Source organism: Danio aesculapii, chromosome 24 (assembly GCF_903798145.1).
Source record: "Danio aesculapii chromosome 24, fDanAes4.1, whole genome shotgun sequence".
NCBI lineage: Eukaryota > Metazoa > Chordata > Actinopteri > Cypriniformes > Danionidae > Danio > Danio aesculapii.
The window spans coordinates 18584066-18599867 of NC_079458.1; the positions used below are offsets into that span (position 1 = coordinate 18584066).

Here is a 15802-nt window from a genome sequence, read left to right on the forward strand (position 1 = left end):
CGACGCACCACCTATCAGAGCTCATTGTCCTCCAACTGCAGATCTGCATACACGTCTGACTGGTAGCACATTAGCAAGGGCAACAATCCTTACAAAACAGTGTTGTGTTGAGATCAGGAAACAGCCCCTGGAGCTAGCATCTGGCATCACTACCTAGGGCTCTGTTATATTTGATTTGCCAAATAAGAATTCATATGTGCTTTTTTATGTATGAGATGGAAATATATGGTCGAAATGAATATTACATTAGGCGTCTTTTCATGCACACCATACCTAGCTACATAATGTTGGGTTCAATGGAGCAGAGGAAATGCTGAAACAGGACAGAGCCTATTAGTTTAGCCAGTCGTTTATCTTTTATCCATATAGCCGTGACAGGCTTGTCTGAGGCAGCTCGTACTCAATGCATTTACATGACCTATTACATGCAGCGTCATTTAACGCTGCGGTCCAGATGCAGATCTCACTTCTTAAACCTTAATGTGAATATATGCATGCTAACTTTCTTTTCAGGCTGCTGTGTTCAAATTGAAATTAGGAAATATACATCGGCACATTTTTGTTTGTTTGTTTGTTTGCTTGCTTTTCTAATCCATTACTTTGAGGAACAGTTAAAATGGGTTTTAGGGCTTGCTCTGTTGAACCCATATGTTTAATGTGTTTTCCGTCCAATCCCTAATGTGGCTTGGAATATAAACCAACAGGCTCCTGCATATTAAAGAGAGATATACACAATATTCATCTTCTCAGGCAACGTTTCTCAAAACAGCACATTTACTTTGTCATTTTAATCTAGTGTCACTGTGGATTAATTATAATCCAAATAGCATTTTCCATGCAAATGTCTTAATCTGGATCAACTCCAGATTACTTTGTGCTCTGTTTAGATGTAGCATGGTGGCATGCCACTGTGTTAGCTTTAGGGTAAAGAGATAATTCCGCAAACACAAGCAAAGATGAAAATTAGCTGTCATTACTACTAAGAACATTTGCGCATACCTGCCGTAAATTAGCAAGGAGATTAAATATTGTTCTCAAATCAGCTTCTTATGAAATTTAAAATAATGCAGCTGAATTAAATAAAACGCAAGGCAGATCAAATTCTGCATATTTACCATTAGCATTTGCATGTTCCTTGCTCTGAAATGAGCGTTTATTCAATTTCTGTCTATCTAGATATTAGATTAAAATAAATTAAAAGTATTTGCATATTTCATTGAAGCCCTGCAGCTAGGATTTCAGTTGCTGACTTAATCGATTCGGAAATTCCTGTAGGATGTGCCAAATATGACATCCGTCGGTTTACGCCTTGTCTGAAGTGCGATGGCAAAGCTGATGGACTCGGATGCCTTTTTTTTTTCCACGAGAGGAAAAAGAAAGCATGGCTGCACTGTGCGAGCTGAGAATTTAGAGTGTGGTATTCAAATGTTATCTGCTGAACTGTAGGTCACACTAATGCGCAACCTTAACCTCTTGTCCTTGTAAATCACTAAAGTTCTCCGAGCGTCCCAGGGTCCTGCTTTATTTATTGCCCTGTCACCTCAGCCAGACTGGCTGGACTGAAGACCAGTAAATTGAATAGTAAATTTATGACTCCTTTATCAAGCAAGTCCAGTGTAATTGGCATTTGCAGGAGAAGACATTTTGAAGAAATAGAAATAGCTAGTCATATACAAGCGGCCAAAAAAAGAGGCTTTTTTTGTTCACGTAAAATTGTAGTCATCGTAGATGGTGCTTTGAGATATTAACAGGACTCAAAATGGTCTTTGAGATCAAATAGATCACATTAGAGAGATATCTGTTGTTTGGTTGAATTATCCGTCGTGTTTAAAGAAGCCTTGCGTAGGTTACATGATTTAAAAAAAACAAAAAAAAAAACATTGACAGTTGTAAATAAAGATGGGTGGCCAGTCTGTGGCTCTGGTCCCTGTAATGCAAACAGCTTGACTGTCATAAATCACCGTTTGATTTATCTAATCAAGCAAGGTCCTGCTTCTCAAAGACATTTGTCATTCGGATGGGAAGGGGGGCTGTGGTGTCACAATTATTTTCTCTATTGCTTCATTGCACTGCGTGTGTGTCTGTAGACAAAGAAAAAGGGCATTCTCATTTAGTGTGAGGTACACACACACTACACAAAGAGCCAAGCCATTCAGACACAATTCTACATGAAGACTGTTTAAAAATCATTCCATATCAATTGGTATATTATAATATTTTAACAGTTCATTTAGCTGACAACTCATCAAAGCAGAAACCGAGCCTGTGTTTTCTAGTGTTCGATTTTACAAGGGCTTTACTTCATATTTCTTTCCTCGTTTTCTTTTCTGTTTCTTTTCTGACTTGTGTGTCTATCTGCAACCCCCTTTGAATGTTTATGAAAGCAGAGTGTTGATTATGAAAATAAATCATATAGATGGATCCTCATGTAGAACAGATTAGCCCCCAGACCATACATTTACATTCAGTGTGATGGCAATCAATGGAAGGGGCCTCATTGCATTGTGAAATGATTTTGCACCCGGTTGTCCAGGAGTCGCCTCCTCACCCGGGAAATAATTTAGTTGCAGATTGACTGGAAGATGGCGAAAATTGAAAGTTAAAATTAGAAATCCTCGTAATAAACAGAGGGGGGAGAAAAAAGGTCAGATGATGCGGTACAGCAATGAGATTGGGGAGCCTCGCAAATGAGGTTTTCTGTTTGTCATGAAATGCATGTGACGTCCCCCCACCCCCCCTTAACGCAGCAGCGACATCAAGGCTAGGAGAGGAAAAAAACAGATTACCTAGCTATTTGAGACTGCAGACCATACTCTTGATAGTCTTGGAAATTTGTATTGTGCCCTTGTGGTTTTTTCCCCCTTTTGTGTCACTTTCTTTGGCAGGTTAATATGTCAGGCTCCTGATATGTAAGACCACAATAAAATAAGCCCAACGTCTTGTAACGCCAAGAATTAAAATGCATGAACATGCAGCAGATATTGAAATACTTTAAATAAATAGAGAGCAGAAAAAAAACTCTCCTTTTTTTCCAAACATCTTTTTCAGCATCCATTTTCGATGACTGCTCTGCTAAGCTTTGATTCATAAGAGTAATACACACATTTAGCCTAGAGTGACCAGATTAAAGCGAAGAACAGCAAGCAGGGCTTTCTTTGTGCACTGCATATGCAGCGAGAGGATAAATTGCATTGACTGAGGAGGCTGGGACACTGTCTGTATCTGAGGATACAGGGGTAATGAAAGATTTATCACTCTGTGCAGCATACTCTAAATACAACTGGGGGCTGATTTGCTGAATTGAGCTCAGCCGAAATGGAAATAACATGGCAACCCCCTCTAATACAGAACGTGAGGCATGGATATTTAGGGGCGATGCTGGGAATGGTGATTTGGCTGTCTGTATCCCCCAAATGAACTGCATAATGGTACTGTGACCTGCGATGCAATAACAATGAATTCGGACCTCTATTTATTTGTAAATATCTTCATTGGGTTGCTTTTGTGCATTAGATATAGTGATATAGATTTTTTTTTGCTGGATCCTCTAAGTATTCATGCTCAAAATCAATACACACAATTTGTCTGTGGTGTAATTCAATTTAAATTCGTCTTTATTTTGTGCGATTTTTTTCGTATTAAATATCACATCCATTTTATTTGCTAAATAATCTCTTATAATGGGAGAAGCCCCAATAACCTTTTATTAGATCTACATTCCTAGCAATAAGCTTATTTTACCCAAATGTGGTGTTTTATTAAAGTGAGGGTCATTGTACTTCTGTCAGGAGATTTTCAGCATCAGGAGTCCAGAATAAGCTTGTGACAGAAGATATCCTATCTGTTTGTTCACAGGAATTAATACACTGGCAAAGGAAACCCTAGGGATTGCTACAGCAGGGAAGCAGTCGCTTCAGCAGGAGAAAGAAAATGACACTCCACCCAAGAGGCCTAAATCAGCTGAAGAGAAGACGCTGTCCAATGAGCAGGTTAGTTACTCTGATCTCTTTGTGGAAAAAAATGTCTTGATAACAAGTCTGAGCCATTTTCTGTATATAAATTAAATTCCAGCATCACATTATTTAAATTTTCTTTCTTTTCTTTTTTAAAAATACATTATAAAGCGTACAGGACATACTGAACCAGATCTGAAAGTGCCACTATAAAACATGTAGTGAGAAGTTTAAACATACTGCACTTAATAAGTGGCAAAAATAAGTAGCGTGAGCTAAAATAGCTTTGTCAACATCCTTTTTAATCTTCTGATTACAAATTCCAGGCATTCATTTGCTTGCTTTCTTGATTAGATTTTTAATTAAGTTACGTGAAATGAAAACCTAAGTTGCAGCATGACTCACGGTCATTCTGAGCAGTGTTATGATATGATAAACTTTTGTCTTTTCAGGTGCAGCAATGCCCATATTGTAATTACAGTAATAAGGATGCAAACCGTTTACAGCTGCACATCATGTCCCAGCATTCTATGCAGCCGGTCATCAGCTGCCCCTTGTGTCAGGATGTTCTCAGCAACAAGATTCACTTGCAGCTGCATCTCACCCACCTTCATAGCGTGGCTCCTGACTGTGTGGAGAAGCTACTTATGACAGTATGTGTAGTATTTATTAATTTTCTTTACATGCCAATAAAATATCTCTATAAAAAAAATAAGCTGTCAGCATTACTTACTAGATCATATTCTGGCAGGGTGCGCAAAAATATGCATTTCACAGGCCTAGCGTATTCTCCAAAGAATATATTATGGACTTAAAAATTCTCCTCTTACAGTCATAAAACAGCAGTTTTGAAAATGATTTTAAGGTCTCTGTATCTCATCTTGTTTTAAAACTTAACTTTTTGAATTAATACATTTTTTGTAAATGTATTTTTTATTGTTTAGTACAGATGCAATATGATTTATATGTGTCTTTCTTCAGGTTGCAGGTCCAGATCTTCCAGTGCCCAGTGCCCTGCTGTCTGCATCATTACAAGACAAAATCCCATCTCTGATGGATACTTCAGCTGTTAACCCAGAGGGATCTGGAAAAACTATGGGTAAGCACATTTATGCAGCCACAGTGTCATCTGAAATGTTTGAACCACATTACAGATTTTTCTTTAGAAATAACAATAATCATTTATAATGAAAATTCTGACATCTTTTTATTCTGAATTTCAACAGGAAACAGCTCTAAGGATTTAAAAAATGGTACAGGTCAAGACAAAAGTGAAGTTGACCTTACCAATGAGGAACTGAAACCACCAAAGGAGGCTGCTGAGGCCCCTGATTGGAAGAAAGCAAGCGGGCAAGATAGGAAGAGCCCTGATGCCTTGCAGGAGCACCTTAGCGATCTGCAAAAGCGCCAGCAGCTCTCAGTCTCTGATCGCCACGTCTACAAATACCGCTGCAACCATTGCAGCCTGGCTTTCAAGACTATGCAGAAGCTTGAGATACATTCCCAGTACCATGCCATACGTGCAGCCACCATGTGCACTCTGTGCCAGCGAAGCTTCAGGACATTCCTTGCCCTCCGAAAGCATCTGGAGACTGGTCACCCGGAGCTGACTGAAGCTGAAGTGCAGCAACTTTGTGGGAACCTGCCCCTAAATGGTGACATTTCTGAGAGTGAGATGAGGGCCCTGGAGGAGGCACAAGCCTTTGAGAATGAGCTAGACAAAGATGAGGAGCTTGACCAAGAAGGAAAGGCCAGTCCAACTGGAAGTGATAGCAGCTCTTTGCTTGATGACATGGGCTCAGAGCCAAAGCGGACCTTACCTTTTAGGAAAGGCCCAAATTTCACCATGGAAAAGTTTTTAGACCCTTCACGTCCATACAAATGCACAGTATGCAAAGAGTCCTTCACCCAAAAGAACATCCTCCTTGTTCACTATAATTCTGTCTCACATTTGCATAAGCTAAAGAAAGTCATCCAAGAGGCCTCAAGCCCAGTTCCGCAGGAGACCAGCAACAATGTTGACAACAAACCATACAAATGCAATATCTGCAATGTTGCTTACAGCCAAAGCTCAACCCTGGAGATTCACATGAGGTCTGTACTTCATCAAACTAAAGCACGCACCGCCAAATTGGAGACTAGTACCAGTACTGCTAGTGGAAGCAGCGGAAGTACTTCATCTAAAAGCCCTGTTCCACCAAATCAGGGAAACACTGATTCTGCAAGTGCTGCACCAGTATCCACTAACAAAGAAAACACTGTAGATGCCAAAGAAATTACCATGAAGCAAACTACTGATCACATACCTTTGCAGCCCAACCACCCACCAACCCAGTCACCAGCACAGCTTCAGATGCAACTACAGCATGAACTCCAACAGCAAGCAGCTTTCTTTCAGCCACAGTTTCTGAACCCAGCTTTTTTCCCGCACTTCCCTATGACACCAGAAGCACTACTGCAATTCCAGCAGCCCCAGTTCCTCTTCCCATTCTACATTCCTGGTGCTGAATTTAACATCAGCCCTGAGCTTGCATTGCATTCAGCTGCGTTTGGGATGCCTGGTATGACAGGATCATTCCTTGAAGACCTGAAGCAGCAGATGCAGCAACAACATCAGCTGGGCCAACAGCAACAGCTTCAGCTTTCTCAGCAGCAAGCTCAGCAGCAGGCCTCCCAGTCTCAAATGCAGCAGCAGAAAGTACAGCAGCAGAGTCACAAGCCTAAAACTGAGTCCAACCACAATGTCCTCTCTGAGATTCAAATGTCCAGAGATGCTGAAGAGCACCTAGAAAAGCAGGAGGGCAAAGCAAAGCAGGACACAGCTAATGAAAATGATAATGGGAAAGATGCTAAAGATTCCAGAAAGCCCAAATTTTCAGAACCTCTGATTCCTCCACCACGCATCATCTCAGGAGCTAGAGGCAATGCTGCAAAAGCATTACTAGAGAACTTTGGCTTTGAATTGGTTATTCAATACAATGAGAATAGACAGAAAAGCCAGAAAAAGAACAGAGAGGATGAGTTAACTGACAAACTGGAGTGTGGGCTATGTGGAAAATTCTTCTCCAACATGCTTATTCTCAAAAGCCATCAAGAACATGTCCACGGGCAGTTCTTTCCATATGTGGAGTTGGAGAAGTTTGCACAGCAGTACAGGGAAGCATATGACAAGCTGTACCCCATAAACCCAGCATCTCCAGAAACTCCCCCTCCACCTCCACCACCACCACCTCCACCTCCTCCTCCTGCCCCTTTGACTACTCTCCCTGCTAATGCATCTGTAGGTAAATCACAGACACCATCGCCAGCACCTATACAAACTCCACAGCAAGCACCACCTCCCCCTCCACCACCACCTCCACCGCCAACCGCACCTCCTCAAGTGCAACTCCCTGTTTCTCTTGACATGCCAATTTTCCCACCATTGATGATGCAATCAGTGCAGCACCCTGGGCTACCCCCACAGCTTGCACTGCAGCTTCCAACAATGGACTCTTTATCTTCTGACCTCACACAGTTATGTCAACAGCAACTGGGACTGGATCCAAACTTCCTGCGGCAGTCTCAGTTCAAGCGTCCTCGCACCAGAATCACAGATGATCAGCTAAAAATTCTTCGTGCTCATTTTGATATCAATAATTCTCCCAACGAAGAACAGATTCAAGAAATGGCAGACAAGTCTGGCCTTCCACAAAAAGTCATAAAGCACTGGTTCCGCAATACACTCTTTAAAGAACGTCAAAGAAGCAAAGATTCCCCTTACAATTTCAACATTCCACCCATGACCACACTGGAAGATATCAGACTTGAATCCCAAGTGAACTTGCTGGAGTACACCAGAATTGATTCTGCTTCGAACAAAAGGTCATCAAGAACACGTTTCACAGATTATCAACTGCGAGTACTCCAAGATTTCTTTGATACCAATGCTTATCCTAAGGATGATGAAATTGAGCAGCTCTCCACGGTACTCAACCTGCCAACACGAGTGATTGTGGTGTGGTTCCAAAATGCCCGTCAGAAGGCCCGCAAGACCTATGAGAACCAAGCAGATCCGAAAGAAAGCGAAAAGAAAGAACTAACAAATGAACGATACATTAGGACCAACAACATGCAGTACCAATGTAAGAAATGCAGTGTCATTTTCCCCCGAATCTTTGACCTAATTACTCACCAGAAAAAGCTGTGCTATAAAGATGAGGATGATGAGGCTGGAGATGAAAACATCTTAGAAGATTTTTCAGAGAACAATGAACAAATTTTAGCAAAGCCAATGGAGGCAGCAAAACAATCTTTTGTGACAGCAAGCAGCTCTGGCTCCAGCTCTCCATTAATGCCTTCCCCCCGACCTGATATAGGGAAAACCTCACCTAAACCTGAGCTTCTTAATGAAAAAAGTAAATTGGGAGAGACTGCCCCTTTACAAACACCTAAGAACCCAAATGAGTTAAAACCTTCCAAAGCTTCAACCCCACAGCCTCTATCACAAAAAGTACCTCAACCACAGTTGTCAAGACCCCATTCCCAGCCCCAGTCTACTCCAGTCCCATCAAGTCCTCTTTCACTTGCACTGTCTTCTCTTAACAATAGCCTACCACCACAAATGTTACAGTACCACTGTGAGCAGTGTAAAATAGCTTTCCCAACAGTAGAGCTTTGGCAGGAGCACCAACACATGCATTTTCTGGCTGCCCAAAACCAATTCCTGCACTCACAATTTTTAGAAAGGCCACTGGATATGCCCTATATGATCTTTGATCCAAACAACCCTCTTATGACTGGTCAACTTCTGTCTGGAGCCCTCTCCCAGATACCAACTGCAAGCAACTCTGGTCTTACCATGAACTCTAATTCTTTGAAACGTAAATTAGATGAAAAAGAGGATGGGTCTCATGAAAAAGATGGCCTTAACAGTGCAGAAGATCAGCACAGAGATAAACGTCTTAGGACAACTATTACTCCAGAGCAACTTGAGATCCTCTATGATAAATATTTACTTGATTCAAACCCAACTAGAAAGATGTTAGATCACATTGCTCATGAAGTTGGCCTCAAAAAAAGAGTTGTCCAAGTCTGGTTTCAAAACACCCGAGCCAGAGAGAGGAAAGGACAATTTAGAGCAGTTGGGCCCTCCCAGACTCACAAAAAGTGTCCCTTTTGCAGGGCATTGTTCAAGGCCAAGTCAGCTCTTGATAGCCACATTCGCTCAAGACACTGGCATGAGGCAAAGCAGGCAGGCTTTAGTTTGCCCCCAAGTCCAATGATGCCTCAAGATGATGAAGGTCAAAGTCCCCATAAGTACAGTTTTTCTGACTACTTACAGATACCCACAAAGATTGAAATGAATGAAAGTGAGCCTCCGACTGCATCTTCAACTCCAGTTAAACCTTCTGAGATGCTCTTTAAAAACTTATTGAGCATACCATCTGTGAAAGCAGAACATAGTGATGAACTTGAGGCACTTAACATGAGCTCTGCAGAGGCATCTTTTGATACTAACAAAATGGACTTTGATGAGACATCCTCGATTAACACAGCTGTGAGTGATGCTACAACTGGAGATGAGACCAATAATGAGGTTGAGAATCTCACAATAAATGGAAGTGACAAAATGATTGAGAACAAATCAAACCAAGCACAAACCTCTGATATGAATGAGGATAGGTTCCCTTTCAACATGGTTAGCCCAGCATTAAGTTTCTCTGGTAAAGACAGTGACTATTTCAATTACAGAGATGATGACTTTGATGATAATGGGGACAGGAGTGAGACTTCAAGTTTGGCTGATCCAAGTTCACCGAGTCCGTTTGGAGGTACGAATCCATTCAAGTCTTCAAAAGCTGGTGGAGAGAGACCAGGTCACAAACGTTTTAGAACCCAAATGAGCAACCTACAGCTTAAAGTCCTAAAAGCTTGCTTCAGTGACTACCGCACACCTACTATGCAAGAGTGCGAAATGCTGGGCAATGAAATAGGACTCCCAAAACGTGTTGTGCAAGTTTGGTTTCAGAATGCCCGTGCTAAAGAAAAAAAGTTTAAAATAAACATTGGAAAGCCATTCATGATAAGCCAAGGCTCCCCAGATGGACCAAGGCCTGAGTGTACATTATGTGGAGTGAAGTATACAGCCAGACTTTCGATCCGTGATCATATCTTTTCAAAGCAGCACATTGCAAAAGTGCAGGAAACCCTGGGCAACCAGGTTGATCGAGAAAAAGACTATCTAGCACCTACCACTGTCCGCCAGCTTATGGCTCAACAAGAACTTGACCGTTTGAAGAAGGCAACCGATATACTCAACTTGCCAGCCCAGCAGCAGCCTGCAGTGGACAATAATGCACTTCATGGCCTTAGCCTACCAACTGCCCTACCCGGGAATATCTGGTCTCCCACCAGTGCTTCTTCCTGGTGTGAACGGGCCATCCTCCCTTCCAGGTTTCCCACCAAATACACCTGGTGAGTTAGTATGACAAAAACACAGCGCAGTAGCTTAAAGAACATTTAATGCATCAAATGCACTTAGTGCTACTGCCCCATTTGCTTCCTTTTGAAGGACTGTGATGTTTACTGATTCATAATGACTTTTTAATGCATGCATTAACTATAACAGCTTGGAATACTTTGATTTTGTATGTAAAGTTCAGTTGCTTGTGTTGTTTTTATTGTTTATTCTTTCCTTCTTATTTGTTGTAACCCTCTTTTGATAAAGTTCTTGTAACAGTTTTGATCCATAACATTATAATATAGGCAGAGCCCCAAAATAATGTCTTGCAAAATTTAGGAATGATTCTGCAGTCAATCATATTTCAATATTTTCTATACTACTGTATTTCAGCTTTAGCGTCTCCTGGTGCTGGCATGCTTGGGTTCCCTACTCCAGCCACCCCTTCTCCTGCCATGTCTCTCAGCAGTACCCCAACCAAGACTCTTCTTCAGACTCCTCCTCCTCCTCCTCCTCCTCAACCCCCCGCACTTCCTCTTCCTCCCACTCCTTTGGCAGCAAATCAGACTGAGCAGCACATAAAAGAATCTGAAAAAGACAAGAAGTTAGAGAAGCCCAAGGTGAAAGAAAGAGAAGCTGACACTGCCCGTCCCGAGACCCCAATTGTGAAGAAAAAGGAAAAGCCCTCGCCGTCACTTTCAATGCTAGGAAAATTGGGAAGTGAAGGTCAGATGGACCCAGCACAACTGCAAGCACTTCAGAATGCCATTGCTGGTGACCCTGGCTCCTTCTTAGGTGGACAGTTCTTGCCTTATTTCATCCCTGGCTTTGCATCTTGCTTCTCACCCCAACTTCCTGGCGGAGTGCAGGGGGGATACTTTCCTCCTCTGTGTGGAATGGAGAACCTGTTCCCGTACGGCCCTGCGATGCCTCAGGCTATCACTGGGCTTTCTCCAACTGCCCTGCTGCAGCAGTACCAACAGTACCAGCAGTCCCTCCAGGATTCCTTACAGAAGCAGCAGCATCAGCAGCAGCAGCAGCAGAAACAAAGTGAACCGCAGCGGAAAACCCCAGCCCATATGAAGTCAACGAGTGCGCAGAGCAATTCTCTCAAACCAAAAGAGGCTGTCGAAACTAAGGATGATAAAGGCTCTTCAACAGAAAGCACAAACGAAGAACCCCAAACCAATACCAAAAGTTCAGGCTTTCCAGATGCGTTTATCGTCCCATCCATCAAACACGAGTTTATATGCAGAAAGTGCCAGATGATTTTTGCTGATGAAGACTCAGCAGCTCGCCACCAGAAGTCCTTCTGTTACTTTGGTCACCCTTTTATTGATCCGCAAGAGACAGTGCTTCGCAAGGCTGTGAGCAAATACAATTGCATAGCCTGCAACGTGTCCGTCAGTGGGAATGAAGCACTTGGCCAACACCTTCAGTCGAGCTTGCACAAAGAGAAAACAATCAAACAAGCAATGAGAAATGCCAAAGAGCATGCTAGATTATTACCTCACTCAGTCTGCTCCCCTAGTCCTAACACCACATCTACCTCGCAGTCTGCAGCTTCTTCTAATAACACCTTGCCTCATCTCTCTCACTTGTCCATGAAGTCCTGGCCAAATATTCTTTTCCAGGCCTCAGCCAGGAAAGCTGCTTCCTGCCCATCTGCTTCTCCTCCTCCCCTTTCCTTGCCTTCAACGGTTACCTCAACTTCGTGCAGCACCTCAGGGGTTCAAACCTCACTACCCACCGAAAGTTGTTCAGACGAGTCTGACAGTGAGTTAAGCCAGAAGCTGGATGACTTAGATAACGCGTTGGAAGCCAAGGCTAAGGCAGCGTCTGGCCTAGATGGCAATTTCAGTAGTATGAGAATGGATATGTTCAGTGTGTAGGAGTGAAAAACGGATCCCTTGCTTAAACGAAAAAAAAAAAAAAGACTTTTAACTGCAGTTCCAAAGTTTCTCTAACCCAAAAAATTACAGTACCAAAAGATTGACTCAGGATTGTTTTTCCCATATTGATATGCTGGCAAGAAAATGATTGATTTTTGTTATGGACAGAACTGTTGCAGATGCTTGACTGAGCTTATATTGTATACAAAAACAAGGAATAGGAAAACTCACAAGTTCTTTTGGAGCTTGATTCAAGCCAAAAATTCTCACGATAGCAAATTGCACCTCAGCTGGATTGATTTCCAAATGCTAGCATGTACTGTATGGGATAATGATCCAGAACTTTCAAAGAGAGTTTCTCTTAGTTTAGTTAGGTGTAATTCAGTAGCTTTAAATTCTCAGGTCAGAACATAACATTTCTCATTTGTTGAAACAGCGAAGAAGCCTGCTTATAAATGGCTTTTACCAAAACATGTCAAGCTTTATTGGAGGCATTTCCTTGATGTGTGTAGTGTACCAAGAGACAATATAACTGTTACAGGACAACGCGCATATCCTTTTAGTTTGCCCTACGAGAGAGTATGCTTTTACCACTGAGGGAATTTAGAATGGTGAAGTCATGTGTATGCCCCCTGTGTTTGCCAGTTTGTATTGCCACAAGCTGTATTTATATACGACACCCTTTTTTTCTTGTAGAATATACTAATAATCTGTGCCAACTCTTACCTTCTTTCTTTTACCTCTCATCACACCCTTTTTCCGAAGAGGTAATAATTCTAGTTTTGATAGACTCTTGAAGATTATGTGAATAGGACATTTTTTTTTCATTTGTGAATTGCTATAATGTTACGGTACTTGCTTGTGTCTGGACTATAGTGCACTTATTTGATTTTTTTTTTCTTTTTTTGAGGTAGGCCATGTCTTAATTTAATAGATATATCAGTTTTCTGTGTTCGTTTGTTTGTTTGTTTGAATTATTATTTCTTTGTAGTTCAGCAGCAGATTGGTCCACATTTGTTAGACGTTTCACACCTAACAATCCAGAGACATTTAACAATTGGTGCATCCATGAAAGTAGTACTGTATACTTGAAACTGAAAAAGTGCAAGTTGGACAAAATGTGTTGAAAAATGGTCTGAACATTTGCTTCTTTTTAACAAGAAAGCTGCTTTAAAAAGGGGGGACAAAGCATTTGTTTTATTAAAACAACAAAAAAAAGTTGTTGTTTTGGTTTTTTTCTGTACTTCTGTAGGACTGAACACAGTGTTACCCCTATACACTGCCATTTAGTGGATAGGCTGTTTCTTCCATTCTACTCTGGGCACTTCTGTTAATGTCATGAACATTTTCCATCATATTTAGTGATACTTGGATTACAAAGTATTATCTTATGACGTTTTGCTGCTACTGTGTAATGTTTTTTTGTTTGTTTTTTTTAATCGCTTGCCATACATTTTCAGCTTCCTCCTAGACAGAATATTGATTCGTCATGAATTACATTGCTTTACTGTTTTATTTTATTTGCGTTGTTTTGGCTGTGTAACTTAAAGAATGTGAACGCTGTCGAGGGTGTTTAATTTTTACGAATCACTTTCTGGTTTAATACAGTCGGACAATGTGATTCATTCCAAAGTAACAGAAGGCTTAATGTATGAAAGAAAAAGGCTTGTGAACAAAGAAAGCTAAGCTGTTGTACATATTCGTAGTTGGCTGTGCATGGTACAAATTTATTAATATGAAGAAATGCAAAAATGTATTGCTTTTGGTATTCCTATTCTGAGATGAACAAGTAGCATGTAATGCAACTGTTTGACAGGTTAAATCAAATCATGCTTAAAAATTGTTTCAAACGATGAAATTAAGTAACATTTCATTTGACTTTTTATTGCTGTACAGGTGATTCTTTTATTGTTTGTTTGTTTTTTTTCTGTTCAAAGGTAAATGTCAGTTTTTAATTCTCTTTTTGTGGACTTTTTAATGTTCTTATTTGGATTTTTAATATTTTAATGCTTATTTTAATCCTGAAGACACTTTTTGATTGTGTTTCACAAGAGACATCTTGGCCTCCTAAGGTGCAATCCTGCCTCTGTCCAAAACATGAGCGACTGTCCTGATTCCAAAGGCTTTTAGAACTCGGCTTTTGCCTTTCCCTGAATGTGGAACAGCATTTATAGACTGAGCTGTCAGCTAACACTGTGTGCTAAGGTGTTAGCCTGGACCAGAATGCTTCCCACACAAAGGAGACTGGTAAAGCAAAAAAAATAAAAATAAGAAAAGACAAAAAAAACGACAAAAAAACACAAAAGAAAAAGACAAAAAACAAAACAAAACAAAGGATGGTCCAATAATGTAATTGTACATAAATGTTGCAACTGCACAGCAGCCAAAAAACCTTTCTACGGATGGATAGTGTCAAGCATAGGAGGACAGCCTTCTAAAGGTTGATATTAGGATTGTTCTTCTGGATATCAAAGGGATGATCAAGGCGTAATCATATTCTACACAATACGTACTTTCAACGCCTGGGTAACATAGGAAATGCACCCCAAGGTTTTAATAAAAAAAGATGCCCCTATGGCGAAAACTTTAAATAAACTAAACCAAAAATGTTATTGATGTTTTATATATAGAGAGTAGTCTCATTAGTTTTTGTTACTGTAATGTTTGAGGTCTCAGCTGTACCGTATTACGGTAATAACATGGTTTTGAAACTTTTTTTATTTTGTCACAGACCTGTTGTCATAGTTGAAATGACGTTTATTGTAGATGGTATTTGAACAACTTCTTCTGGAAATAGTTCATCAAGTATGTTTGTTGCTCATTGTTGTGATACATTAAAAACTGTATCTGCAAACCACTTCTGAGCCTGGCATCCGTCTCCTTGTTTCTTTACACCTTCACTACATTTTAGCTAGCGCCACATCGCACGTTAAAGACGGAGGAGCTCATCCGCTCCATCCTTAGCCTGAGCTCGTGCTGCCAATGAGCTAGAAAAGAGGTCACATTATCCCTAAATCCACACTGAGAACATTTTTAATTTCACATGGTATGCCTTTACATGTTATTTGCTTGTAATCTGGCTTTATCCAGATGCGATGGATTATCTGTAGAAGTGTCAATCTCAAGAGCCTTTCTGCAGGTATTTGTCTAAGCTTCTCCCCTGGAAGAGATAATGGATTATTCTGCAATCTACCAAGCAGATCGCCCAGTTTTATCTGCAGCCGAGTGCAAAAATTGACTTTTCTTTTGTAATCGCTTGTAAAACTCACAATGAGTCAAATTTAAAGTCATTTAATTGCGGCAAACTGTATGGAAAAAGTTAGAAAAGTCAAACGTGTGAATTCTGTTATTATTTAATCACCCTCATGTTGTTCCAAACTCAGAGGAAATTCTTTCATTGTTCGAACACATTAAGATATATTAATGAATTAAATGAATATTAAAATGTATTTATTTAAATTTATTTAAGGCCTTTATCTTCACCCTCATCCTACTCTATAGAGAGGTACTAGTAA

At 40.8% G+C, this 15802-nt stretch overlaps 1 protein-coding gene across 1 annotated transcript in view; it reads left to right on the forward strand.

The window, feature by feature from the left end:
- zfhx4 (zinc finger homeobox 4) overlaps window positions 1-15144 on the forward strand; it is a 77348-nt gene extending 62204 nt beyond the window's left edge. Inside the window, 6 exon segments of the mRNA XM_056450652.1 lie at window positions 3856-3989; window positions 4406-4606; window positions 4935-5052; window positions 5180-10320; window positions 10322-10409; window positions 10789-15144. Coding sequence (XP_056306627.1) covers window positions 3856-3989; window positions 4406-4606; window positions 4935-5052; window positions 5180-10320; window positions 10322-10409; window positions 10789-12287 — 7181 coding nt within the window. The 3' untranslated portion in view covers window positions 12288-15144.
- Window positions 15145-15802: the final 658 nt, after the last annotated feature.